Source organism: Nannobrachium achirus (genome assembly GCF_963921795.1).
Source record: "Nannobrachium achirus genome assembly, chromosome: 2".
Taxonomy (NCBI): Eukaryota; Metazoa; Chordata; class Actinopteri; order Myctophiformes; family Myctophidae; genus Nannobrachium; species Nannobrachium achirus.
Window position 1 is genome coordinate 23,809,593 of NC_137811.1, and position 27,932 is coordinate 23,837,524.

The 27,932-nt window shown below is 42.2% G+C and overlaps 1 protein-coding gene across 1 annotated transcript; it reads right to left on the reverse strand.

The window, feature by feature from the left end:
• Positions 1-27,682, reverse strand: atad2 (ATPase family AAA domain containing 2; the record flags this gene model as incomplete). The annotated part of the gene is made up of 29 exons (XM_080740668.1): positions 27,348-27,682; positions 25,320-25,474; positions 24,452-24,507; positions 23,037-23,247; positions 22,202-22,289; positions 21,531-21,618; positions 21,161-21,361; positions 20,501-20,621; positions 18,904-19,020; positions 17,787-17,895; positions 16,744-16,859; positions 15,370-15,544; positions 14,617-14,705; positions 13,781-13,940; positions 12,738-12,828; positions 11,057-11,234; positions 10,359-10,495; positions 10,112-10,253; positions 8,767-8,953; positions 7,743-7,928; positions 7,047-7,182; positions 5,425-5,621; positions 4,410-4,569; positions 3,832-3,954; positions 2,450-2,620; positions 1,047-1,727; positions 532-665; positions 132-260; positions 1-33 (listed from the first exon to the last, which is right to left on the reverse strand). Exons 1-29 carry the CDS (start codon positions 27,552-27,554, stop codon positions 1-3), a joined length of 4,578 nt encoding a protein of 1,525 aa, XP_080596794.1. The 5' UTR covers positions 27,555-27,682.
• Positions 27,683-27,932: the final 250 nt, after the last annotated feature.

Here is a 27,932-nt window from a genome sequence, read left to right on the forward strand (position 1 = left end):
TCAGCAGAAGTCTTCAATCTCTTGCTCCATCTCCTGTTAAAAGAAATTAAGAGTATAAGCCCAGGTAAAACATGAAATTCAGTGCAATTCAAACCAAACAACCCTCCGTTTGTTCACCACCCATTCCTGACCTGTAATAGTGCAGTCTTGTTGTAGTCTCGTCTGTGTCTATATATGCTCTGACAGAGCAGCGCATACAGTTTCTCCAACTGATAGACCTCATAGCCTTCGGTCTTGGTTACCGATTTCTCCAACAGTTCCTGGAAATGAGAGAACAAATGAGAGGAGAGAGAGAGAGAGCAAGAGAGTGAGAGAAAGAGATAGAGAAAGAGGAGAGGAGAGAAAATGTTTAACCTGCAAATTAAGTTCAATACCTCCTGCCCAAAAAAACGGAGAACAGGGATGAGAGAAGGATTGAGTCAGATGATGTGTGTTTGACTCAGAGCCTGTTTTTTCAAGGGCCTCTATAAAATCCAGGTTACAAGTTTCCCAGCTTAGTGTGGGCTTACACACATACACAGTGTCCCATACCTTTAGTTTTTCCCGGTCTAATACCAGTGGAGGAGTCTTTTGGTCCAGGATCTGTAGAGCTTGGTCCACATCGATCATTTGCTGCTGTGCCACAGCGTTTTTCAGAGCTCGTGTCATTCGCCTCACACCGTGCTCTGAAGTAGGATACAAAAGCGCATTAATAATATAAGATGTACAGCTTTTAATGATATGCAATGGACTGTCAAAAGTGTCTAGAACATTGAACGTTTCAATATTGCTTAAAAAAAATACATTTTTCAAATATATCGAATTTTGAAAACATTTATATAAAAGAAATATTGTTTGTAGTAAAAGTTCTTTCAGACATCCCTTTTCTTTCTTGTTGTAGCTGAGAAATGTACTCTATTCTCAGTTTAATACGTTTACAATATAATGTTTTAAATACAAATCTGGAGAACTTGCATGCTTCGCACTAAGTCCGAGCAACATACACTTTTTTACAACGAGTCGAACATGGATGCATTTACAGCTTTCATCCTGTGTGTGACACCAACCTGCCCCGGTGTCCTCCTCCATGTGTTCAGCTTCATGGGGGTCTGTGTTACAGGTCTGTTCAGACTCCTTGCTCTCAGCCTGAGGTAAACCGCTGCTCTCAGCTCCTTCCACCTCCATAACCTCCTCATCCTGGCTGTTCTGCTCAGACACCTCGGCAGTGGTTGCTTCAGTGCAACTCCCGGCAGATGCTCCGCCGTCTTGTGCTCCTCCCTCTGCTGGGGGCTTGCCGTTTAGGCTCGACTCCTCTGGTGAGTTTGAGCTGGCTTCTTTTGCATGTTCTTTCTCCTCTGGTGGGTTTGAGCTGGCGTCATCTGCATGCTCTTTAGGGGTGTTCACCTGGTCATCATTTTTTGAACTGGTGTCGTTGTTCTGTTCAATGCCCTCCTCACCAACTTGCCTCTCCATCTCCTTTCCCTCAGGTTCTTCCTGTTCTTCCTGAGAACTTCCACAAATGTCCTGAGATGTGTCAAGTCCTGACTGCTCCTCGTCTCCTCCAGTCCCCTCCTCAGTGTCCATTCCCCCCTTCCCACCCTCCTCCTCCTCATGTTCGCTCTCCTCCTCTTTCTCATCAGACTCGACTAGGTGCGCTGCGTCTTTGGAGACGTGAGGAGAAGAGCACGTCTTCTTCTTAGGACAGATGCCGGCGGACCAGCGACTCTTCCGCCTCCTCTTCTTCTGGACTGGATAGAAAAAAAGAGCAAAGGAAAGTTACGGAAGCTCTAAGGGAAAAATATAAAGATTTCATGATGGGACCCTTTCCAAATTCTGATTTGATAAAGTCTGAATTTTCAGACTGTACAGGCAGTAGAAATATAGTCTATAGCAAAGTTACTTCGGTGGATCACGGTCGTTAGCTACCAACAATCAGTGACGGTCCTATACAATGTCAGGGTGAAGGAGAGTAAAATACCCAGTGTCCCAATTTTGGGCATTTGATTATAATGCAAAACACATCAAGAATAGCAGTCTCAGAATATGTTGCTTCGCACTGGATCGTAAGCATATAGACTTTCACTGCACGGCAGCCGCATAAGTGAATTAGGGCAGTGGTTCTCAACCCTTTAAGTCTGCGACCCCCAAAATAATCATATTTTAACTGGGGACAAAACGCCTCGCGTTGCGAGCATGTAGATCGTCTATTTTAAAATTAAAAGGTATTAAAAAGTTCTTAAATTGTCACTTTAGAAATGTGCAATTCCCCTCTAATACACTTAAACTTTATGTTGGTTTGTTAACTGTTGAGCAAGAAAACAATGTTGCACATTACGCTAATCATCTGGGGACCCCCCCCCCCCCCCCAAAAAAAAAACAATTTGGGGACTCCTCCCTGGGGGTCCTGAGTCCTGACCCACAGGTTGAGAACCACTGAATTAGGACGTCCAATCAGTACTTGCACACCAACCTGAATGTCTGGGTGTGTGCACGGCAGGTGCAGCAGGTAGAGCTGTAGTAGTCGTGGCTCCAGTGGACTCTTTGGCCGGGGCAGCGTTGCTGGTCTTAGCCTCAGTAGGTTTGGGTTGCTTGGGAAGGACGTGGTAGAAGGAAGGAGCATACCGCGTGGAGGTGGAGCAACCTGACACACAGACAGATGGAGGGACAAACCAAACGTGTGAACTCACAACAGTTCAAGGTTCAAGGTTGTACTTTATTGTTACGTCTTTTGTACAGGTACATAAGAGTAAAACTTGTTTTTGTTTGGCATCCTTCAAACAATGCAGTGGTATATATAATAATAGCAACCATATAATAACAGCAAGCAACATCTAAAACATAATAATCTAAAAGGGTAATAATAATAAGACGTAGAAAGACTTGAGAAAAGAAAGAGTGCAAAAGGCAAAAGAGCAAAGAGAAAAATAAAAGAGCATATTTTTTTCCAGTAGTTGCTACTGTACTTAAACTTTTGTAAAAATCTTCACAGTATGTTCTAGGTGTAACAGGTTAGTATATTCAACTTCACAGTATACATTTATGTACAGCAGATGATGGGCCTGCTTCTTTGCCTGCCAGAAGATACCTTGTATAATCAGAAATAGTACTGATGCCAGTACCACTACTTTGTCTTTGTTTGTGGAAACATTGGACATAAAACAAACACCTACAAACATGATAGGACACATGACCAAGATGTTAAATAGCTTCTTTTTTATATATATATTCCAGAAAAACAACATATTACTCAAACAACATCCTTCTCGTGGATCTTGTCTTAAAATACACATTGTTGTCTGTAGTGCATTTTATCCCCAGTATCCACAATGACAGGAGGTGGGGCCCATGAACTACAGTTCCTGTGGCAGCCCTTTGGCCAGTGACACCCACTGAGAAGGATACACTGAATTTGACAAGCTGCTGAAAGCACCGTTTTTCAACACCCACTGCAGACAGTATCTTGTTTTTTAACAAATATATTTTGTGAAAGGGTAATTAGAATGAGTATCACGAGGGAGAACCTTGTATTAAAAAATAATGCCATCTAGGGAAGGTGGCAGAAATGCTGTAATTGAATATAATGTTTGCAAACTGTCTTTCCCAGTGGTATATAGACACAAGATGTGTGTTTGTGAATCTCTCAATACATCCTTTTCACATACACGATTTTAGGACTGAGGCGATTCTAAAAACGCCTTCTAAAATCATGAAGAGTCAGTTTTCAGAAAAACTGGCAAAATGTATTAAAAGTAAAACATAAAAAAACATGATGCTGCTATATACTGTACATAGCAACAAGAACCCCAAACGGGGTTCCCATCCTGAAGGGTAAAAACACACACACAAACGTACCTCTTTTGCTGCGTGACTCCTTGATTCCCTCGCAGATCTTCTCAAAGTCCTCATCCAGTTCATCTCTGATGATGGCGTGGACGGTGTCCTTTAAAGCACACGCCCTGTGGCGGATCTGACGATCTGGAGAGAACACAGACACGCAAGAGACGAGATGCAATGAAACAACGTTCTGTATTCTTTCAGTGTGGGTGAAAGACAATTGCATTTCTGTTTGGCTTGTAGGCTTTGAAGTTGCACATGGCAGATATGACACATAACCTAAATATACAAAGACATGACTGACATATTTGACAACTTAATACTTAAAAAGTAACATTGATAGTGGAAATAGCCGATCTACAAGCTCACAACGCTTTGTGAGCTTGTAGGTCTGCTATTTCCACTACTTTTGAAAGTGCTTGAAACTATATTAACATTTCTCAACATGGAAACGATTATGAGAATTATGCAAAATGATTGAGATTACGTCAAATAATTGCGATTAGACGAGTATGTAATAATTGTGACAGCCCTATGTGTGTGTGTGTGTGTGTGTGTGTGTGTGTGTGTGTGTGTGTGTGTGTGTGTGTGTTCACCTGAGGGGTCTCTATCAGGGTTGTACTCCAGGGCGTTCTGCCAGATCAGATCCACGTCATGGCGGTACTCCTTAGCCGTGCCGTACTGATGGAGGTCTATCCTCGCCATGACGGTGGACAGGTCCATGGGCTGCTTGATCACCTCAGCATAGTCTGGGACCTGAAGCAACACAGCACATATCAAGTCTTTGTCACTTGACAATTAGAATTAGGGCTGTCACAATTATTACATAATCGTCTAATCATGATTATTTGACATTATCGCGATTATTTTGTCATAATCGTCATAATCCTGAGTGTTGGAAAATGTCCGAAATAGTGGAAATAGCAGATCTACAAGCTCACAACGCGTCGCATAGCGACGCATTGTGAGCTTGTAGATCGGCTATTTCCACTATCAAAGTTATTTAAGTAGTAAGTTGTCAAATATGTCAGTAATTTATTTGTGTATTTAGGTTATTATGTGTCATATCTGCCATGTGCAACTTCAAAGCCTAAAAGCCAAACCGAAATGTAATTGTCAACGACAAAAACACAATTAAATCGTTAATCGCAATTATTTGAGAGAAAATTAATCGTCCTGTAAAATGTCATATCGTGACAGCCCTATTGACAATAATAATGAATAAATAAATAAAAGACTCAAAGCTGTGCCAAAAAAGGGTTTCAGATGGACAAAATAAAATGTCACCATCAACATTTTTAAGAGAATTGGTGCTTTCCCAAAATATTAAGGCATTGAGATTTTCTTTTATAAATAATCATCGTCAATGTATAATCTACTTGATAGCTAATTGGGGAAAAGGCAAATAAGGTATTATACTGTATCATCACTCTAATCGGTAAAGCAATCTTTATAACCAGAAAAAAGACACTTATGCCATATCACAATAATATTACAATCCCAGATGACAACCAGTCTAGTATCACAATATCAATACAATATCAATATACTGCCCAGCCCTACAGCGAAGAGGGTGGCCGGTGGGCAGATCAAATGGAGCAGGATTCTGACCTCTTCCAGATCCACAGGTTTGGTGAAGGCCTTGAAGCGCTTGTCCTGGGACAGGCGGTTGGTGACGTCCCGCAGGAAGAGGCGGAGCTCCCTGAGCGTGTCCTCCTCCTGCTCCTCCAGCCGCTGCACCTCCGTCTCCGTCAGCTGGCGGGGGGGCGCTGGGGGGGCCACGGGGAGAACCTCCAATGCCTGGATCACTGAGGAAGAAGAAGAGTTAAATTAAGCCATTCAGAACGGGTACACATCATTGTGTATCATTATTTTATGCTTTAACTATTGAAAAATAGCAGATATACAAGCTCACAGCGCGGCACCGAGTGCCACGCTGCGAGCTTGTAGATCTGCTATTTTTTAAAAATCGTGAAAATTAGAATTTTGAATCCTTCTAAGATTTTTTGAAAAACCTATGTTTCTATGTTAGCAATCTGGCCGGCCATCGTCAAAGAAAAGATCCTTTTCACTTAAATGGAGCTCAGTTAGTCTGTTCTTGAGAGACTACTACAGTATGTCAGTGGCTCTCAAACATGTGAAGGACCCCCAAAATTATATTTATTTGGCCACGGACCCCCATCTCAAAATATTTAGTTCCAGGGACCACCCAGAAGCAAAATTTGAGTTACAAACGTTCGCTTTGAAAATACATATATTCAAAGATTTGAATATATTGAATATATATATATACACACACATTTTCACGACTCAAAAATAGCAGATCTACAACTGACTGATAATAACTTTATACTTGACATTTAACCACTTGAACCCCAGCATCCCTATTCTGGGGGAGGTTCACCAAATAGTCAATCTACAAGCTCATAACGTAATGCGTTGTGAGCTTGTAGATCAGCTATTTTTTGTGAAGAGAGTTGGGGTAGATAGAAAAAGAACTCATCGAGTATCCTACAGTGCAAATCAGGTCTGTTCTACTAAGGGTCGAAGTGGTTAAACTTACTGAACTTACTGACACTAGACTTGATTTCCTCTCACACTCCTATGTTTACATTCCCCAGGGAAACACAAAGAAGTGAAAATTGACATACAAGGGGGATGCTGTAATATTGAGAGGCAATATTCAATGAATTGAATGAACAGGTTGGTGTAGTTAGCTCCTCCCTTTGACACTGGAACCAAAGAGCCTGTTCCCATGAGGTTACGACCCTACAAGGCGCTGCAACAGGGGTCTTCAACAGGGGGTCCGGGACCCCTAGGGGGTCCTCAGAGTTACTATAGGGGGTTCTCCAAATGTTGGTGTGATAGAAACATTCTCCTTTTTTATATTAACAACTTGAACCCTCGTGTCCTTATTCTGAGAACGGCTATTTTTGGCAAAGAGGTCTGGGGTACAGGGGGAAAAAGAGCAGACTAAGTACAGAGTGAAAGGTCAAGTGTTTTAAGTATTGACGGTTCAAGTGGTTAAATATCTGAAAACACAAATTTACATGAATCCAAAATACACTGATGATTGTGCTGTCAAACGATGAAACTATATGGAATCTACGAACATGTTGTGGGGGTCCCTGCTTCATCTCTCTCAACTAAGGGGTCCTTGGCCTGAAAACGCTGACGACCCCTGCGCTGCAACATCCATCCATCCATCCCTTCCACAGCAGTTTAATTCTTACCAGCTTTCTTCTTGGAGGCGGGGGCCTTGGCAGCCTGCTTTAGGATCAGATCTTCAAAGAAGTTCCTCCTCTCCCTGCTGGTAGGAACCTGGACATGGAACACCTCACCGTACTCCTCACGGAACAGCTCCTGCACCTGGGGACAGTGGTGGCACAAACATGGACCATGATCACACATCTTCAAGAGGCATGGTGATAAAATGGCACGTGTGATGTTTTGGGGGTTAAAAGAAAAAAAGGTTTTTTGTTAAAGCTCTATATTCTGATAGTAATGTAAAGGGAATCATGCTAGAGTCAGGGTTCCCACACTTTTTTAACAATGACATTTCAAACTTCCAAAGTATTTCATGCCATTTCAAGGCCTATGGCAATCGTGCAAACCAGTGTGTTATCAATGTACGACGACTCGATTGAAGGTGTCACGTGACAAAAAGAACAGATTTATAAGCTAACAACGTATCACGTAGCACTGCATTTTACCATGTTACATCTTTCACACGATGTTAGACAAAAACAATGTAGCCTGTTCGTTCAATAGCAGGGGATCTCCCGTTCTCTCCAGCTTTCTTAATTAACAAAGAAATATGTTTTACAGTGAACGTGTGTGTGTCTGTGTGTGTGTGTGTGTGTGTGTGTGTGTGTGTGTGTGTGTGTGTGTGTGTGTGTGTGTGTGTGTGTGTGTGTGTGCATACATACCTCTACACTGAGCTGGTCATAAGGCAGGTTACAGGTAGCCAGCAGTAGTATGGGAGAGAAGGAAGGGATGGAGTTGAGCAGGCTCAGGAAGGTTGCTCTGAGCGTACATCCCACCGTCTCCCACCACTGTCCAACATGGGGGATGTACAGGATGCTGGGAGAGGTTCGTTTGGCTTCGACAAACACCTACAAACACCATGGGACACATGACCAAGACGTTCAATAGATTTATTTTTTAATATTGCAGAAAAACAACATAATACTCTTCCTTCTCGTGATTCTCATTGTAATTTTTCTATGTTGTCTGTAGTGCATTTTATCCCCAGTGTCCACCATGACAGGAGGTGGGGCCCATGAACTACAGTTCCTGTGGCAGCCCTTTGGCCAGTGACGCCCACTGAGAAGGATACACTGAATTTGACAAGCTGCTAAGAACCACTTTTCAACACCCACCCCAGAGTGTATCTAAATCAAGGGGTTTCAACCAGTGGTCCTTGAAATGATTCCAGGTGGTCTCCAGCTAAATGATGGAGAGTCGGTAAACAGTTGGACCCTTATAGATCTGTAACTCTTGAGTTACCCTTGCGGGTCCATTTAGTTTCATGTTACGCTCTCAAAGGTTAAATGATTGTTAAACACCTGCATCACTTTACAAGAAACCTACACACTTAGATAATGAAGAATTGATCTTTTTGATCAACATTTTGCCTGTTATCTCTACTAACACAAAATTGTGTCCAACGATAAAATATTTAAAGTTTTGCGCCTGAGAGGCTAAATCTCATCAAATGGGGGTCTGTGGCTCGAATGCTGAATAAATAATGAACCTTTAAATGAAAAGGGTTGAAGACCACTGATCCAGATGACAGAATATACCCCATATTAGCCATGTTTCAGTTCAAGAAACTTGACCGAACCTATAACAAGCTAGAGGGCACAGGGAGACAAATTAAGTGGCCTTATGTCCAGAGAGAATAGATGGTTTCCCCTCATCTTACACAGAGGAACAGTCTTTTTGTTTTACCTGAGCGCAGGTCTCCTCTGGTGCGCTGGCGCTGGCTCCAAACAGCACAGCCATGTCCAGAGTGTAGACGGTGAACTTCTCCAGGGCGTGCAGCAGAGCAGGGGCCAGGTGGGAGCTCTGACCAGAGCCTGGTCTGCCCTGCAGCAGCAAGCGGGGACGGTAGGAGGTGGGCTGACTCAACACACTCCTGGAGGAGGCACAGGACATACAGAGAACCAGACAGGGGTTGAGGAGGAGTAACGAGGAGCCTGCTGGTCAGGACAGTACAGTACTGTGGCAAAGGTAAACTAGAAAGGTGCAATTCTGGGAAATTCTGGAAAGTTTCGTGTCGCGAAGGGATGAATTAATGGATGAATTAATGTTTTGCGTCTTAACATTTATATTAAATATTGTGAAGTCACGTGAAGCATGACCAATCCTGTCTGATTGGACATTGTCTGTCCCTTTTCTGACTCAAAGGACTTTCGAGGTGACATAAAAGTTAACTGAAAACCGGTTTACTCCATGTGAAATAAAACTTTACAGAAACCTTTACAAAAACGTCCATTGAACTCAATGGACTTTTGAGGTTACAGAAAGTTTAATCTAGGGGAAATAAAGGTTTACAGGAAACTTTAGGAACACCGCAGCACAATAATATAGTGACTGATAAAGGGAAATGACAGCTAAAGAATGTATATACATATATATATAAAAGAAATAGTCTTAAAGTTACATAGTTTCCTGTTAATGTATGCCGTTATATCAAGGTCAAGGTACACTTTATTGTCCACAAGGGAACTTTGCTTAGACTTTCACCCCTACTGCAGCCACACATAAAACATCAATGACAAAATACATACTAGAGATACAAACAGAGGGGGGACACAACAATACACAAGTGCACAGAAGTAGTTAATCAAATCTCACAGTCAATGTAGTTTCAGAGCCTCGTTCAACATTTTAGTTGACACAGGGACAAAGGATTTTTTAAACCTGATATAGTGCCATATAGGTTCAGTGTATCTTCTGCCAGAGGGCAGAAGTACACATTCTCCATGTAAAACATGGGTAGCATCGCTAACAATTTTTTGAGCCTGTCTTAGTGTGGTCTGCTCATAAATGGACTGCAGAGAGGGGAGCTGACTTGCTCCTATGATCTTCGCTGCAGTCTGAACCAATCTGAGCAATTTGGACCTCACTTGCACTGAGAGATTACCAAACCAAACTGTAATGCCAAATCTGACCAGGCTTTCCAAGACCGCTCGGTAGAACACCAACATAAACTTTTGGTCAACATCGTGAACCCTCAGACGGCGGAGAGAGTGCAGTCTTTGCTGTAGTTTATGAAGCCATATGAACCAACCTGCTGAAATTGAGGAGTCCTCCTGAAGCAGGCACTTTGGGCTGAGACTGGGTGTGAGAAGTGAGGCCGTTTGTGAAAACCGCCGACTCTTCATCTTCACTGTACATCATGTCGTCCTCAAATACACCACGAGGCAAATGGTCTGGAAACGCATTCACACAACTTTTAAAACACCCGCATCCAATTAAGCGTAAACTAAGGCTTAAAGGGAAGAGAGGGAAAGGAATTTGAATGAAGTGTAACCTACCTGGGTTCCTCTTGGTCTTTAAGCCCTGCTCGGCGTGTGGGAACAGTCTGCACACGGTGTCTAGGAGGTTCTGCAGAGCCGCGCTGAGCAGAGGACGAATGGCAGGTATGAGGGCCTTGGCTGGTGACACCACAGCTCTGCAAATAAAAAAATAAAAAATAAAACAATATTAATGTAGGGATGGGACGATATGAACATTTCATATCACGATTATCCTGGGGCAGAACATTTGCCAAAAAATAGCAAATCTACAGGCTGACAACGCGTTGCGTTACGACGCGTTGTGAGCTTGTAGATCGGCTATTTTTTTGGCAAAGACATTTGATAGAGAGTGAAAAAAGACTATCAAGTACGTATATTATAAGTACCTTTTACCAATTATAGAGGGTTTGAATGGTACCAGTTATGCAGCTCGGCAAATAAAAGGTGAATTGATCCCAGTGCATGACGGAGGACGATATCACGATAAATTAAATCTCCACATTACGATTATCGTGTGTGTTTTTAATCACGATAAACGATAATATCGCGTATCGTCCCATCCCTATTACGTACAGAACAGAATCACATGTATTTGCAACACACATGCACCAGGAGTTCCGGACCTAAAATCATTTTACATAGACATTTAGACGGGATAAAGAAATCCCACAATGAAAGAAGAAATGAGAAGGCAAGTTAACAGTTGTTGGCCGTACCTCTGGGCTGCAGGCACCATCTTGGCCATGGCACACATGAAGTCTCTGCTGCCGATGGCGATGGAGTTGACATCGAGGACCAGTTTCTCCGAGGAGGAGTAGATCTGGGGGTAACGACGTCGCAGGGCACACAGAGCAGCCTCCGAACACACTGCCTTGATGTCAGCCCCACAGTAACCTTTACAAGAGAGGATCGACATGGGCTACTGTTACCAGGTGTGAGAGGATTTGTTACTTTCTGTATTGTTCTACCTCCCAAAAGATGTACACACATACAGTATGTAACATTTAAATCATAAATTATGAACGTAATGAGAATAAGAAAGGTCTTTAACCAATACAAGCTCATAGTGCAGCAACGAGGGCCGCGCTATGAGCTTGTAGATCTGCTATTTTTTTACAATTACAATTACAATTTATGCAAATCTTTGAATATATATTTTTAAAAATATATTTTCTTATGGTGTTCCCTGGAACAACAAGTTTTGAAATGGGGGTCGGCAGCCAAATACTTACAAAAATAGTTTTGAGGGTCCTTGACATGAAAAGGTTCAAGGACCATTGATCAAAGAAAACATACGTTTCTCAGACAACTGTTGTGATTTAGAAGACATTTTCTTTTTATACACATTGTCTGTCTGTAGTGCATTTTATCCCCAGTGTCCACCATGACAGGAGGTGGGGCCCATGAACTACAGTTGCTGTGGCAGCCCTTTTGGCCAGTGACGCCCACGGAAAAGGACACACTGAATTTGACAAGCTGCTCAATGCACCACTTTTCAACACCCGCCCCAGACAGTGTATCTTATCAGGGTTCTTCAACGTTTTCAGGACAAGGACCCCTTAGTTGAGAGAGAGAGATGAAGCAGGGACCCTCACAACCTTATAGATACCATATAGTTTCATTGTTTTTATTGAGCGGTGGTTACACCGTCTCCTATACGTGGCCGTGTGTGTATGCGTGCGTGTGTGTGTGTCTGTATGTAGCCTGCAGTACCTTTTATGACCACACATGTTAAGGGAGGGGCGCTGTTGTTCAGGCCAGGCCAGACCAGGCACACACACACACACACACACACACACACACACACACACACACACACACACACACACACACACACACACACACACACACACACACACACACAGGGGGGAAGGGGGGGGGGGTAAACCACCGCTCAGTTCACACGGGTGTGATTTTTGTATTTTGGATTCATGTCAATTTGTGTTTTCAGATATTTAACCACTTGAACCGCAATACGTAATAAACTTTAACTTTCACTCTGTACTTGGTCTGCCCTTTTCCCCCTCTACACCAAACCTCTTGCTGAAAATAGCCGATCTACAAGCTCACAACGCCTCGCAGCGCGAGGCGTTGTGAGCTTGTAGATCTGCTATTTTTAATGTTAAACTGCTAATGTTCTCAGAATATGGATTCTAGGGTTCAAGTGGTTAATATAAAAAAGACTTCTATCACACAAAGATTTGGAGGACCCCCTGTAGTAACTCTGAGGACCCCCTAGGGGTCCCGGACCCCCTGTTGAAGACCCCTGATCTAGATGACAGAACATACCATCCATACATGGCATCAGTTGTGTTATCAGCCTCAGGTCCTAATGTGTAAACATGTAGTGTGTGAAATAGTGTTTGTACGTGTCTTCAGGTGCAGGTGTGCACGTACCAACACACTTGTCTGCCAATTCCTCCAGGAAAGCATCAGAGGGTTGAGGTGTCCACTGTCTGGTGTGGATTTTCAGAATGTCCTTCCTTGCCTAAAAGACAAACACAGTGTTTGGTTAAATAATGTAATAACATTCATTATAAAGCTGGTTGCACACTGCACTGCGTGTTTTCGTTGCGTTTTGGAAATCCGAAATCCTCGAAAGCATTTTTCAGGCCAAGGAGAGAGAGAGGAGAGAGAGAGAGAGAGAGAGAGAGCAAGGGACCCAGTGGCGACAGTTGCGAAAATCGAAAAAAAATCAACCCTGGTCCGAAAATAAATACGAAACGGGCAGCAGTGTGCAAACGTGATTGACATAACATGAGGTTGTTTTTTTTTCTTCACAAGCTCCGAAATTCACTCCGATATTCGGCCCGAAAAACGCAGCAGTGTGCAAAGACCTTACGTCATGATATTGGCAACATAAATCGTATTCATGAGCTGATTATTAAAACACTTTTACTGCCAGCTTTATTTAATTTGGTCTTTCTCTGTGCCAGGTTTTTAATGACTTTTGAAACATTATAGAATAAAAAATGTCGATCAGATCCGGCCATCGATGGTGCACATTGATGTAAAGTTATATCATGTTGAATGCAACCTGCTCCAGACATTTTTTACAAAATGAATCAATGAGAGTCAATGGTGAGTGTGTCACACACACACACACACACACACACACACACACACACACACACACACACACACACACACACACACACACACACACACACACACACACACACACACACACACGATCATGTCACTGACAACACCTGCAGTGCTGTAGTGTAGAACAGCCTGAGACCAAGTCTGACTGCATATGTGGTTAACAGCACCCTCTAGTGGCCAACGGTGGACTCTCATCAAATTACTCAGCAGGGAGGGTTTTGTAAGCATTCTCATCATTCTATTTCCCTGGCAGTAAGCCAGTTAACAACCAAACTAACGACTATCAATTAATACAATTCCTTAAAAGTTGCATTCCTAGTTTGGAATCTGACCTCTCTGTCAGGCAGGCCAAAGAGGAACTCTCTGTCAAAGCGTCCTGGTCGTCGAAGAGCTGGATCGATGGAGTCGAGTCGGTTAGTGGCTCCTATCACCACAACCTCTCCTCTACTGTCTAGACCGTCCATAAGAGCCAGGAGAGTAGACACGATAGAACTACAGACACAAACAGAGAATAACATTCGTGAATACAATCATTGCGATCTCATCTGCACAGCAGCAATTATGTTACACTGAGACAGATTAATGTCATCTGGTCTGACTTCAGAGTTACCCAGGGTTTTCTATATTATTTTATCTATATTTATCTGTATATCCTGGAGTGGATGGCAGATGAATTCGAATGAGTACAGAGGTGGAATCACAGAACATGGAATAATTGAACATAACACTATCGAATATTTAGCACAGAATGCAAGTGGTGCTACGCTGTTGCTAATATTGTTGAGGCAGCCCAAGTAACAATATAAAGTTAACTCTTAAAGGAGTAGTTCACCCCCAAAATGATTTTTTTCCTATTGATTAGTCACGCCATGGAGACTAGAGTTCAATAATATTGTTTTGTCGCATTCCTAAGACAAAAAATTGATTTGAGTAAACTTAACCCCATTGATTACAGATGGGGACCCGAATGGATTTTGGTCCCCATCCGCAACGAATGGGGGTAAATTTATTGTTATCACATTTTTGTCTTAGGAATGCGACAAAAAACGAAACATATCATTGAACTCTAGTCTCCATGGCGTGACTAATCAATAGAAAAAAAATCATTTTGGGGGTGAACTACTCCGGCACAACGTCAAACTGCCCCCTCTGGGCCAGCCCTGCTCACCTGTGGATCTGGTCCTGTCGACTGGACCTGACGGGAGCCAAACCATCGATCTCATCAAAGAAGATAATGGATGGACGCATCTGGTATGCCTAAGAGGAATTAAACACAAATTGAGACAAATTCCTCCACAGATTTATTGCTCATTAGGGCTGTCACAATTATTACATAATCGTCTAATCGAAATTATTTGACATAATCGTGATTATTTTTCATAATCGTGTCCACATTGAAAAATGTTCATATATATTTTTTTTAAGTAAAAAATAGTGGAAATAGCAGATCTACAAGCTCACAACGCGTCGCATCGTGACGCGTTGTGAGCTTGTAGATCGGCCATTTCCACTATCAATGTTCTTTTTTTAAGTATAAAGTTGTCAAATATGTCAGTAATTTCTGTGTCTTATCTACCATGTGCAACTTCAAAGCCTAAAAGCCAAACAGACATGTAATTATCAACGACAAAAACACAATTAAATCGTTAATCGCAATTATTTGAGTGACAATTAATCGTCATGTAAAATGTTATAATCGTGACAGCCCTATTGCTCATCATTTCGTGATCTGTATATCACCGCTATTTATGGTTGCTGGGACTTTGCAGTATTATTGAGCAAGTTTAGGGATGTCAGGGACTGGGAGCCTAAAATAAGGCAGTAGGAAGCAGCGGGGGAGACGAAAAACATGAACGCGTTATCGAAATCCCTGGTCATTGTTAGCATGGTGTACATTTCAGGAACGACGATGATGATTTACCTGGTCAAACAATAGGCGCAGCTGTCTCTCCGACTCCCCAACCCATTTACTGAGGCAGTCGGCTCCTTTCCTCATGAAGAAGGACACCTTCCTCTGTCCCTGACTGCACTCATTGGCCAGGGCTCTGGCCACCAGGGTCTTCCCTGTCCCGGGGGGACCGTAGAATAGACAGCCCCTGGAGGTGAAGACACAATGTTAGTTAGAGCAGTGGTTCTCAACCTTTTCAGGCCGCGACCCTCAAAATAATCATATTTTAACTGGAGACCCCGCCCCCACCCTACGAGCAGTAAGTGTTACATATTGTATAACACGGTTCTATTGTGAAAATAGCAGATCTACGTGCTCACAACGCCTCGAGGCGTTGTGAGCATGTAGATCGGCTATTTTCACTATTTCTGCCTCTAATATTTGACAATTTGGCCATTGTTTAATTTGTCATTTTAGAGGTATTAAAAAGTCCTTAAATTGTCACTTTAGAAATGTGCAGACACCCACTATACACTCACTTAAACTTTATGCTGGTTTGTTTACTATTGAGTGAGAAAGCAATGTTGCACATTAAGTCAATCATCTGGGGACCCCTCAAAATAAATTGGGGACCCCACAGGTTGAGAACCACTGAGTTAGAGAATCATATCATAGCTACTGCATTAAACCGTCCACCGATTAGATGGCTGGCCGAGCACTGAAGAACAAGGCAGGTGCGCATAGTTGAGCCGCATGTTTGTTGTTTTTTTCCCCCCGACACCCTCTCTGGCAGACTAGTACAGCGTAGTCTCACGTGGCCAGACTGTTGCCTCCCAAAATGTTCAAATATATCTGCCATACAGTCTGGAGCTTGGAAGCTCTGATCATGATCCTCCCCACTTCTGTTTCGTCTTTACAGTCGCGCAAATTTATCCTAATATAATCAAAAATCATCATCTAAGCATATTATATAGCTTGCATCTTAGCAGAAACGAAAAATGTATAAATAAATGTTAAGATATTTTAAAATATAATTCTGTGAACGGAAATTCCAGCTTCCCATCTCTGATTTCGGAAGGTGTACTTCCAGACTATATACAGTAGCATTCAGAGATTGTGCAATAGTTGTCTAGCTACGCGAGATTAAGTACAGAGTGACGTGCTTACGCAGACACTCATTACAACAGTTTCCGGCATTCTTTGCATGGCTCAACTAATACATGAGACAGAAGATAGGAGAAGGGACATAAGGCAAATGTGGAATTCTTGATTAAACTAGGTTCTGTAGGAGGATGATGAGGACAGGCATGCAATCAAAATATTCTGGTAGATTACAAACAGACTTGGCAAACTAGGACACTATTATGACTGCCTTTTATTATGACTTGTTGCACACAGGTTATTTACCTGGGCGGTTGTATCCTGAACCTCTCAAAGACCTCTGGGTAGAGGAGAGGAAAGACCACCATCTCCTTCAGTGAGGAGATGTGTCTGCTCAGGCCGCCGATGCTGTCAAAACACACCTAAAGAAGCACAAAACAAATACACCATCACTTCTACTCCCAGCCTCAACACGGCTCTAATAAAGCAGATGTCAGTTAGGGCTCTGGTCAATTGATCAGTATTATGACTCATGTTTCCCCATTCACACAGTGATAGTCATAGTCTTTTGAATGAAATGTCATTTAGTTTTAGTCAGGGGTGAGATGCCGTGGGCTCGGTGAGCCCACACTTAATTTGCTGCACGCCCGCGCGCCTCATATGCACACAATAATTAACAATAAAAACAGCGTGCGCGCATGACGTCATGAATTTAGAGGACCCACACTTCTAAAATCAATATCACACCACTGGTTTTAGTCACCTGAAAAGTTTTAGTCTAATTTTAGTCAACTAAATATCATATGATTTTAGGCGACTAAATCTACAGTTGATTTAGTCAACTGAAATGTATTTTGGCAGGCCTTCATGGCATCGTAATGACTGACGTTACCCTTGGTTGTGTGCTGAAAACAGCACATCTACAAGCTCGCAACGCGTTGTGAGCTTGTAGATCTGCTATTTTCAGCACCACCTGAGAGCAACCAAACATAAAATTACTCTTCTCCACTAGTCCCTCCCTAACGTTTTAGTCTAGTCTTTATTTTGTCAATTTATTTAGTCTTAGTTTTAGTCATCACAGCTTCGTTTTTATTTTGTTTTCATCAGTGAAGAAAACGTAGTCGACAAACATTTTTCGTCAAGAGTTATAGTCGACGAAATCAACACCGCATTCATATGAGTTCCCTGGGTTACATGTTTCCATTCCGACATGTCCCCTTTCCGACACTAACCCCATCTCTAACCCTAACCTCTATGGAAGTTTCGCCACTCCGACAATAAGAAGTCAATGTTTGAGTGGCGACATGTCTTAATGGAGACATGTTCTCTGATATGTCCGTGCTGCCTACCGTCTTGTCTATCTGCATGGGGTCAACATCAGCCAGACTGGCTCCTATCTTCATCCGGTCCTTGTGGATGCCGAGCAGGTCCTCTTTCACCAGATTCATAGGTAGACATCTGGGAGAAAAACATTAATACAGGTTATTTTAATGGTGAAACACCAATACGATTAAGGATTTTAAAGGGCAAACTGTACATATATTTTTTTAACAAGATATTCAGAAAGAAAAGAAAAGCCTGTTTTAGACACTATTTGCTATGAACTAGCACAGTATGTATAGGAACGGGCAAGGTGTTGGGAATCTGCTGTGAATCCTGTGGTGCATTTCCTGAACCCATAACATAATATGGCTTCCTTTCCTTTAATTTGTGCTGGCTAAAGTAGTCAAATCTACCCGACTTGAATCCAATGTAGCAGCCTACTAACTATTCTAGGTACACATTAACACTGACACACATTTTGGATACAAATTACAAAATCTAAAATCCAAGCCAAATATAGAAGCCAACATATTCAAGCCACCAAACGTTGACAGTGACACCTGAACCAACGGGGTGTGTGTGTGTGTGTGTGTGTGTGTGTGTGTGTGTGTGTGTGTGTGTGTGTGTGTTTAGGTCATTCTAGTGATTTTTAGTATTCGAATTATTCGACCTCAAAGTATTCGAAGAGTCGAATATTCGACAGGACTGGCCAAACTGTCAAATATTAAGCAAGCAAGAGGCAAACATTGTGAAAATAGCCGATCTACATGCTCACAACGCCTATGTAGATCTGCTATTTTCACAATATTTATCTGTGGAACCGAGTCACATTATTATGTTTATTTTGGTGGTCACGGCCTAAAAAGGTTTGAGAAGCCCTGGTATAGAGCATTAACAAATTCATCCACCAGGGGCATTGACAACTCATTCTTATGACTTCCTATCTAGCCAAGCTTTATCAACTATATATTTTTTGAAGCGAAAACAATAAAAAAAAATGCGAATATTCGACTTCGGTGAACAATGTTGAATAGTGACTTTGATATTCGAATATTTGGAGAATGCCCTAGTGTGTGTGTGTGTGTGTGTGTGTGTGTGTGTGTGTGTGTGTGTGTAGAGTAGGTATCACAGAACAGTCCTAACCTGTTGACAGGCCTACTCCTGTTTTTACTTTTACTCCTCCGTCTCTGGAACTTCTCCTCGTCAGAGGAGGACGAGGAAGAGGAGGTGGAGTCACTGCTGTGGATGGCATGCCTTCTTCTGAAAAAAGAAAACACCAAAGATATAAATGGCATCATCTCTGAAAAAAAGATGAACTGACTAAAGAGTAGAGCCCGACCGATGCCATACATTTTGACCGATGCCGATGTTTTGCCGGTGGACAGTGCTAGACCACCGATTGCCGATGTTTAACCGATGTTTTGTAATGATATAAAATAATAATAGCCTAAATTTCAAAAAACGTCTTAACTTCAAAACCTTCTTTACCAATGGTCCGGGGACCACCAGTGGTCCTTTTCAGGGTTTCCAGGTGGTCCCCAGCAAAATTATGCTAATTTGGTAACCAAATGGACCCCTTATAAGATCTTTAACTCATGAGTGTAAAATTAAACCCAATGGGTCCTTACGGGCAACGACAATATATTATAATATATTAACAATATAAGTTTTGGATCCGAGGCTAAATGTCATCAAATGGTGGTCTAATATTACTTGTAAAAACGACGATACATCGGAGAGATAATGACCGATGTCCGATGCCGACATCGGGGTCCAAAAACGACCGATATATCGGTTTGACCGATATATCGGTCGGATCAAATTGTCACAAGCACAACTAAAGAATAATCGTATTCACAGTCACACTGCGCAGAGGCAATCAGTCATCACCATCACAGAAGTGATACCCCCACAAAAGAAAATAATTCACAGACATCATGCATGAGATGAGATCTCTGTGAAATGGCAACTCTGACTTGATCGCATCCCCTACTATAGGTGATGTGATCACTTAGCAAACACACTTCAAGTATAATAATTAAAAAGGACAATCAAAGGTACCCCAGATTTCCACATGTACAGGTATTATTACATAGGAGGAATATTTTAAAACAAAAAAAGAAATGGCTAGGACGAGACAATTTATTGCAGCCAGACTGTCTATGTTCACTGTTATAACAGAAAATAGGATATAATTGTCACCCAAGTGTGCCATAACTGTACACCAGTGCAAGTAGAGTGCAAGTATAGACAGACAGCACCCAAAAGAGGCACACAGTGATCCTCAATGATCAACTTAAACAGCAGTAGGGACAGTGGTCTTACCTCTCAGAGCTACTCCTGAGGATGCAGGGAGGGGAAGAGAATCAGAAAAAGGAGAGAATAAAGAAATGTAGGAATGGACATGCAATGATGTCTAACAGTAGACATACAGCCTACGATTTATGTTCTTATTTCTTCTTGGGGGGTGGGGGGTTACTGTGGTTAGTTATATTAATACAACACATCTGAACCTATTGAGATGGATCCTGCTTATGTTGGTTATTTCATTGTCCGAGATGGCATATTGTATGTTCCAGTTAATTTGTAGCATATGGATTTGTAAAATGTTCTTATTGTCACTAGGAGATATTTAAGAACAATTGTGGTCCAGATATTAACTAATTGGTCAATATTGTAGTGTTTCATTGTGGTACAGGCTGGGTAGGCATTGTGGCCCAGTAGCTGATATCATACTAACCGGCTGCTTCTCCTCCTGTTGTAGGGGCTCCTAGGGGCCGTGGAGCTGAAGCTAAATCTTCGCCTGGTTGGGGACGGGTGGCCCTTGAGGTACATGCGGCTCTTCCTGGGCTCTCTGGGCTCTGAGAGGAGAGACATACAGTATATTAACGACCCTTTAATTAGCAACCAATATGAACCATACGAGGGATGGTCCAAACGACATCAACTCTAAGCCGTACCGGGGACGGCTTAAACAACGTCAAATCTAAGACATACAAGGGATGTTTCAGGGCTTGTTTTAGACCTTTGAAACGATTTGGATAGGATTTTAATATGATTCTCTATCCCGTGAGAGTAGGATAGAGGAGGACGGGTTAAATTGAGAGCTTCTATAAAACAGGACATTCAAATTATGTTGTGCTAAGGCATAATATGGCTCAAACCTTCAAAGGCATTTTTTATACTTTGAAAAATACTTTAAAACATCCAATCCACATCGACACGATGTGAGCTTGTAGATCGGCTATTTGAACGATTTAAAAATGTTTTTCAAAATAGGTAAAAAATGCCAAAAGGTTTTAGGCATAAGGGGTAAGGCGAGATAGGGCCTGTATATGTCAATAAGATCGTCAGTTCAGACAGGAAACCAAAGAGGCAGAACCCAGCAATCACAGCGTACCTTCCTGAGGGGCCTGGTAGCGCACCACAGCCTTCCTCTGTCTGAAGTCATAGCGTTTCCCGTGGTCTTCTTCCTCATCCTCTCCATCTTCGTCTTCTTCATCATCATCCTCGTCGTCATCTTCTTCTTCATCTTCCTCCTCCTCCTCTACGTGTGCTCCTTCCTCCTGCACCTTATCTTTATCGTGTTGTTCATCCCCACCTTTTGGGAGGAAAAAACAATACCAACATGAGGAGCTGCTATTGATGAACAAACATCTCCTTTTTAATGAGATTTTAAACAACATTCTATGGACCATTCACTCAGCAGCCGTGTTGCCCTTATGTTTCCACTGTGTGAATGTGATCAGTTGGGAGTTATTCAATCTCACCTTGCTTCTCCTTCTCCTGGGTGCCTTCACTCTCCTCATCGGTGGTTGCTGATCTAAGCCTCCTGCCTCTGGTGTACATCCCCAACTTCTGGAAGAAAAGGATTGGTTGTTTTACTGCATTGGTTTGATTATTCCTATGAATACACACTCATTCATACTGTACACAGTTCAACAGCATGAAAAATGTGCCTGGACTGGAGTAAGAAGACTAACAATTAACTGACTAGACCGTCGTGTAACGATTGACTCAACTCACGATACAATTCGAATCACGATACTACGTTTACAATGATTTTTTTTAAACACAAATCTATTTCCCAGGCAAATTATTTACCTTACATAAATCAAGTATTTTCTATGACTTAATTTTCTTCTCTTATCCTCTTTTAAATTCAACTTTTTTAAATCAATTCTCTTACAAAAACCCTGTATTTTCGTATCTTTTTTTACGCGCCCTCTGCTGTTTGCGTCACAATTCAAATTGAGATTTAATCACAATTTAAATTGTCACCAGTTTGAATCGATTTTAAATTCGATTAACAATATATATCGTTACATGCCTAGAACTGACTAATGTTTACGTTTCACTTCTTAAAGTGACTGGTATTCACTTCAAAGCACGTTTCTATGAGGTTGAAGAATTTATTGAACCACAACTGATTTGAACTTACCTCCTCTTTAGTGTCCCTGTCTCGGCTCCTCAGTCTGCGCTTCATCTTCTGCATGTCGTCCATCTTCTGGAGAACAGCCTCAGCCGTGCTGAGAGAGAGAGAGAGAGAGAGAGGCAGAGAACCAGAGAGAGGCAGAGAACCAGAATGATAAACCATCATCCATACCTACTGGAATGTCTGCCATACGGAGGGAGGAGAGCCGACAGATGCATTAAACCATTTAGAACGGGTACACATTATTGTGTATCATTATTTTATGCTTTAACTATTGAAAAATAGCAGATATACAATCTCTTTGTAGATCTATTTTTGAAAAATCATGAAAATTTTAATTTTGACCCGATTCTATAAGTGTCTTTTGAATCCTTCTAAGATCTTTTGAAAAACCGATGTTTCTATGTCAGCAATCTGGCTATAGCCTCCCATCGTCAAAGAAAGGGTCCTTTTCATTTAAATGGAGCTCAGTTAGTCTGTTCTTGAGAGACTGCTATGTCAGTCAGTGGTTCTCAAACCTTTTCATGTGAAGGACCCCCAAAATTATATTTATTTGGCCACGGACACCCATCTCAAAATATTTAGTTCCAGGAACCTCCCAGAAGCAAAATTTGAGTTACAAACGTTCGCTTTGAAAATACATTTATTTAAAGATTTGCACATAAAAATAGCAGATCTACAAGCTCGCAGCGCGGCACTCGGTGCCGCGCTGTGAGCTTGTATATCTGCTATTTTTCACTGGTTAAAGCATTCGATAATTCTAGGCCTAAATGGGTTCATCACCATCATTATGTAACACAGTAGGAGGACAACAGCTTGGAATTGTCTTTACTGGACTCACTTGGTAATGAGTCGGTCATACAGAACAGACTGGTTGCGGCGGCCGCGGGAGTTCACTTTGTATCGAGTGCTTCTGGAGCTGTGTCTGGAGTGGTCCTCCTCCTCCTCCTCCTCCTCTTCTTCCTCCTCCTCCTCCTCTTCCATCGCTCGGCTTTTCATACTGAGACGACTCCTCTTGTGAGTGGATGTGCCTTCCACCGCATCCAATACATCTGGGAAAGAAAACACGTGTTATTATGGTGCCTTTATTTAACCGGCTGTGCTAAACTCAAAGGTGATACACCATGAAATGTCACTTTTCCTATTTTAAAACCTTTTTTTGGGGTCCCACTAGCACCTTCTATCCTCACAAAGTCCCATTTCTGACCGTTGTGTCTTTCTCTGGTTTTGAGAAGGCGAAGGTTAAAAGTATCCCACGGGTTCTCAAAACAGGCTATCCAGAATTGCTGCCGATGATGGGGTCATCATCGGCCGTTTTTGAAGAAAAGCAAAAAAAAAAAAAAAAGATTTTTTCAAAAAGATTTTTTTTTGGGGGGGTGGCGCAGTTCAGGCCAAAGGTGGTACTGCAGCTGAAAATGCTCAGAGCCATTCAAAAATGAGAGAGGCTCTCTATTCAGGAGTGGTTATTTAGCCTCAAACCTTTTGAAAAACGTTTTTGGGACATAAACAATATGACATAAATACTTTTTAAATGCATGGTGTATCACCTTTAATGAGCTTATATTTCATATCACACACACAAATTCTGTTTGAACTTCCACCAGGACAAAATATTATAATAACTAGAAGCAGTGCTCTTCCGAGCACAGGTCTCCACCAGGCCACACAAATCGGCCTGTTATAGCGCCACCATGAGGCTGATTTGAAAAATGTGGGGCAGAGGTTCTGATTTGGCATCCAGGGAGTGTGTGTGCTCAGTTTGGCAGCGATCGGGCCAACGGCGCCGGAGATTAGCTGGTAACAACCAGGCCACACAAATCGGCCTGTTATAGCGCCACCATGAGGCTGATTTGAAAAATGTGGGGCAGAGGTTCTGAATTGGCATCCAGGGAGTGCGTGTGCTCATTTTGGCAGCGACCGGGCCAACGGTGCCGGAGATTAGCTGGTAACAAACTCGGAGGACGGACGGCCGGATCACGGACAGGGGCGAAAACATACTCTCCCTCAGCCTTCGGCTGGTGGAGACAATAAAAACAAATAGGGTCCCATCATCCCATGGTCGCTTAGGTCGCAATACAGTATGACGTCAGGACAATACAGAAGACATATCGTCAGTGTTGAGTTTTAATACCATGGCACAATATAATGTGTCGCTTGCTGACAAGAACGGATCTGCAAGCTTCTAACAACACGTAGCAGAGTATAAATCAAGCTACCAGCTTGAGAAAAGAAAAAAAAAGCTCATCAGACATCTACCTGCTTGCTGCTTGCCATGGGACACTTTCCCCTCTCCCTGCAGCCTGGGAGATTTCCTGTAGAAAAACAAAGAGGCAACTTCAATGTGACCGTTTCATGTTATGATGTAGCTAGGCCTCAATTATTTGAGATAATCGCAAATTATGTCATAATTACTTCCATGTTCAAAAAGGTTTTATAGCGTAAATAGCAGATAGAGATGCTATTTCCACTAGTTTCAAAAGTATATATATCTTTTTAAATACAATTTAAATGGCAGTCTGTGACCTCAAGAATATAAAACTGGGGGCACGTGAAAGGTTGAGATTCACTGATGTGGTGTACCTGTGCATGGAGCAGTCTTTATGAGGATAATCGTTATCTGGAGACTAAGGAATAGACTACAGGCGTTGACATTAAGGGTTGCCCACCTGCCCCTGGCAGGTAAATAAAACTTTCGGACAGGTGAAGTTTGCTTTCGGGTTGCCCGACCGGTTAAGTGCTCATTTGAGAGGCGACGCAACCGTCTATAAACACAACACAAGATATCGGTTTTCTGGTCTGTGGAATGTAAAATTAGAGCACTGTGTTGACCTTTAATGTTCCGTTTGGGCAAGTAGAACATGACCTGTACTTAATAATGATAATAATAATGGATTGCATTTTTATAGCGCTTTTCTAAGCAAGTTGCGAACTCAAAACGCTTTACAATGGTCCATTCATTCATACATTGAATGAATGGACCAATGGGCAAGTGCCTCCGAGACCTTAGTGTCAACCCCTGGACTACATCATCTTGCCATCTTTGTAGGGCCTAGCTATAGTTAGAACTGTAATGTTAGAACATTACAAAACATGGTAAAACAAGCAACAGGCCATTGCTACCAACCTAGTGCAGCATCCTTCAGGCTCATCTTCAGTCTTGGGGGAGCTGGTTGTGCCATTCATGTCAGAGAAGGAGACCTCCAGGCGCACTCTGCGCACCCTGTTCCTCAAAGAATGACGGACACCACCACTGTCCTCCTCCTTCATATCAGCATGGTCCTGAAGCAGATAGGGCGTCATTATAATTGGGTTGAAGAGAACTGTCAATGTCAGTTGTTTTCAACCCTTTTCATATCAAGGCAAGGTCTTATTATTTATTCGGCATTTGAGCCACAGACCACCATTTGATGAGATTTAGTCTTTCAGACCCAAGAGAATATTTTGTTGTAGTTGGATCAGATTTTGTCCACAATTCCACGCTGTACTTTGGTACAACCTGTACAGGTCCACTTGGTTTCATTTTACACTTTCAAGAGTTAAAGAATGTAGGGTGATCTCAGCTGTTTATCAGGGACTGATGACAAGTAGAAAGACCTCTACTTTACATATCAAAGAGAAATGGGAAACAGGATTTGGGGTGCAGATTGCAGAGAAGAACTGGTACAATATTTGTAAGACACAGTGCACGGCCACAAGCTCTAGCGTGTGGAGGGAGTTTTGCTGGAAGAACGCCATTAGATACTTTATAACTCCAAAGATCAGAGGAAAGGTTGCAGCAGAGAAACAACCATGCTGGAGACTGTGTGGAAACATGGACGCTGACCACGAACATATATTTTGGAAGTGGAACTGTCCTAACATTGACAAATATTGGGATGAAGTGTGGTCAGTAATAAATGTAAGAAATATGAAATACCAAAGACAAGTGTAGTATTATAGGAAACTTGGCGCAGGAAAACACACATTGAGACGACATGTAACTGGTCAAGGTGCTACAGGCATCCAGCAAAAAAACAATAATGAGATTGTGGTATAGAATTGACTCCACAACTTGTGAGAAGTGGCTGTGCATCTTGGAGGAAATGTATGTGATGGAGAGGTTTACACATATAGACTCAAGATAGAAGAGGAGCTGTGTTTCTTGAAAAATTGTAGAAATGGACTGATTATACGACCCGGAAGAATGACCCCACAGAGAAATGATATGGACAGTAATATGATGATGGAAATGATGTAACATGTTGACCATGTGAATGTATGTGCATGTGCAAAATAAAAATTAAGATTAAAAAAAGGTAAAGGACAGTACAGTGCTAAAAAAAAAAGGACAAAGACCACAAGAAAGCTGTTAGACTTGTTTACATTGGGGTCCCTTTGAACTTAATTCATACTTAGTTCAATGCAGGTTAGGTTCATGAATCTCTCCTCTTTCATTTTCATTACAATACTTGAGTCTCTAATCAATGCAACGTTACAATGCAAGTTCAAATTTGCATTCGTTGCTGTGCTCATATACACTACACTGATAAGAAACAAAACATTATGTGCAAAGTCAACTTACTCTGATGATGGGGGTAAATATCCCAACAGATGGAGCATTATTTAGATCACAGTGCATGTTTCAGATCAGTGGAGACAATCATGTCTAGATTCAGTGTTACAAGGCCAGCCTATTCTGATTGAATACTTTAATAGAAGTTCAGGTTTGCATTAGGACAGTGGTTCTCAAAGTGGATTTCAGGGACTCTCTAGGTTCCTTTATGGGGGTCTAAATTGACCTTTACAAGTCTGTAACTTTGACAGTGTACAAATGGAACCAAATGGACCCGTTATTGGTTCCAACGTTAAGGGAAGACCTTCAGATTTCAAAGTTTGAGAACCACTGCATTAGGAGAAGGTACAGGACAGTACAGGTCAACTAAGGATAAACACCACAAGAAAGCCGTTAGGCTTGTTTGCTTTTGGACTAAATTCACACATTCATTCATGTATTCATTCAGTCGTTCAGTCTGATACATTTCATTGCCATACCATTGAGGGGACTTGGCCAGCTAATTTGGCTAGTTAGCTTTAGCAAGTTAGCAAGGAAATACCACCATAAAGTTGCTCTAGTATGATATGCAAGCGTTTTTTTTGTTTTTTTTTCCCTCACGTTCTCTTGGTTGTTCTCCGGGCTGCTGAAGCTGTCGTCCAGGCCGAGGCTCCGGGAGGAGCGGGTGAGCCGGGAGGACCTCTTCTGCGACGCGGGAAGCAGTGACAGGAACTCGGAGCTGGTATCCATGTCTACCGCCGCTGTCCTCCGTCTGGGAGTCACAGCAGCCGGCTCTGCACTGCCAGTGCTGCTGCGTAGAATCACCATCTTTAATGGCTCTCTCCAGTCCAACAACCGCCCCGAGAGCCGAGCAAAACGGTCCAAAAATGACTATAGCGACAAGCTGATTGTAAACTAGAACAGGACTAGCGTTTGGTTCGCGCTAACATAACGGATAATCACAGTAAACACCCTTAGAGCAGCTGTCTGTCTAACAGCCTTATTCCGCCTTGATTTCTGGCGCCACACGCGTCATCACCAAGGCGAGTGGCGGCAAGAGCTGCAGTGAGCCTCCGCCTGGAAACATAGGTCCACTCCAGTGGTGGAAAACTAAGTACTCAAATGTTTTACTTTATAGTAAAAGTTTCAGTTTCAATACTGCAATGTAGGAAAAACTCTGTTACAAGTCCAGGAATTCATAAAATG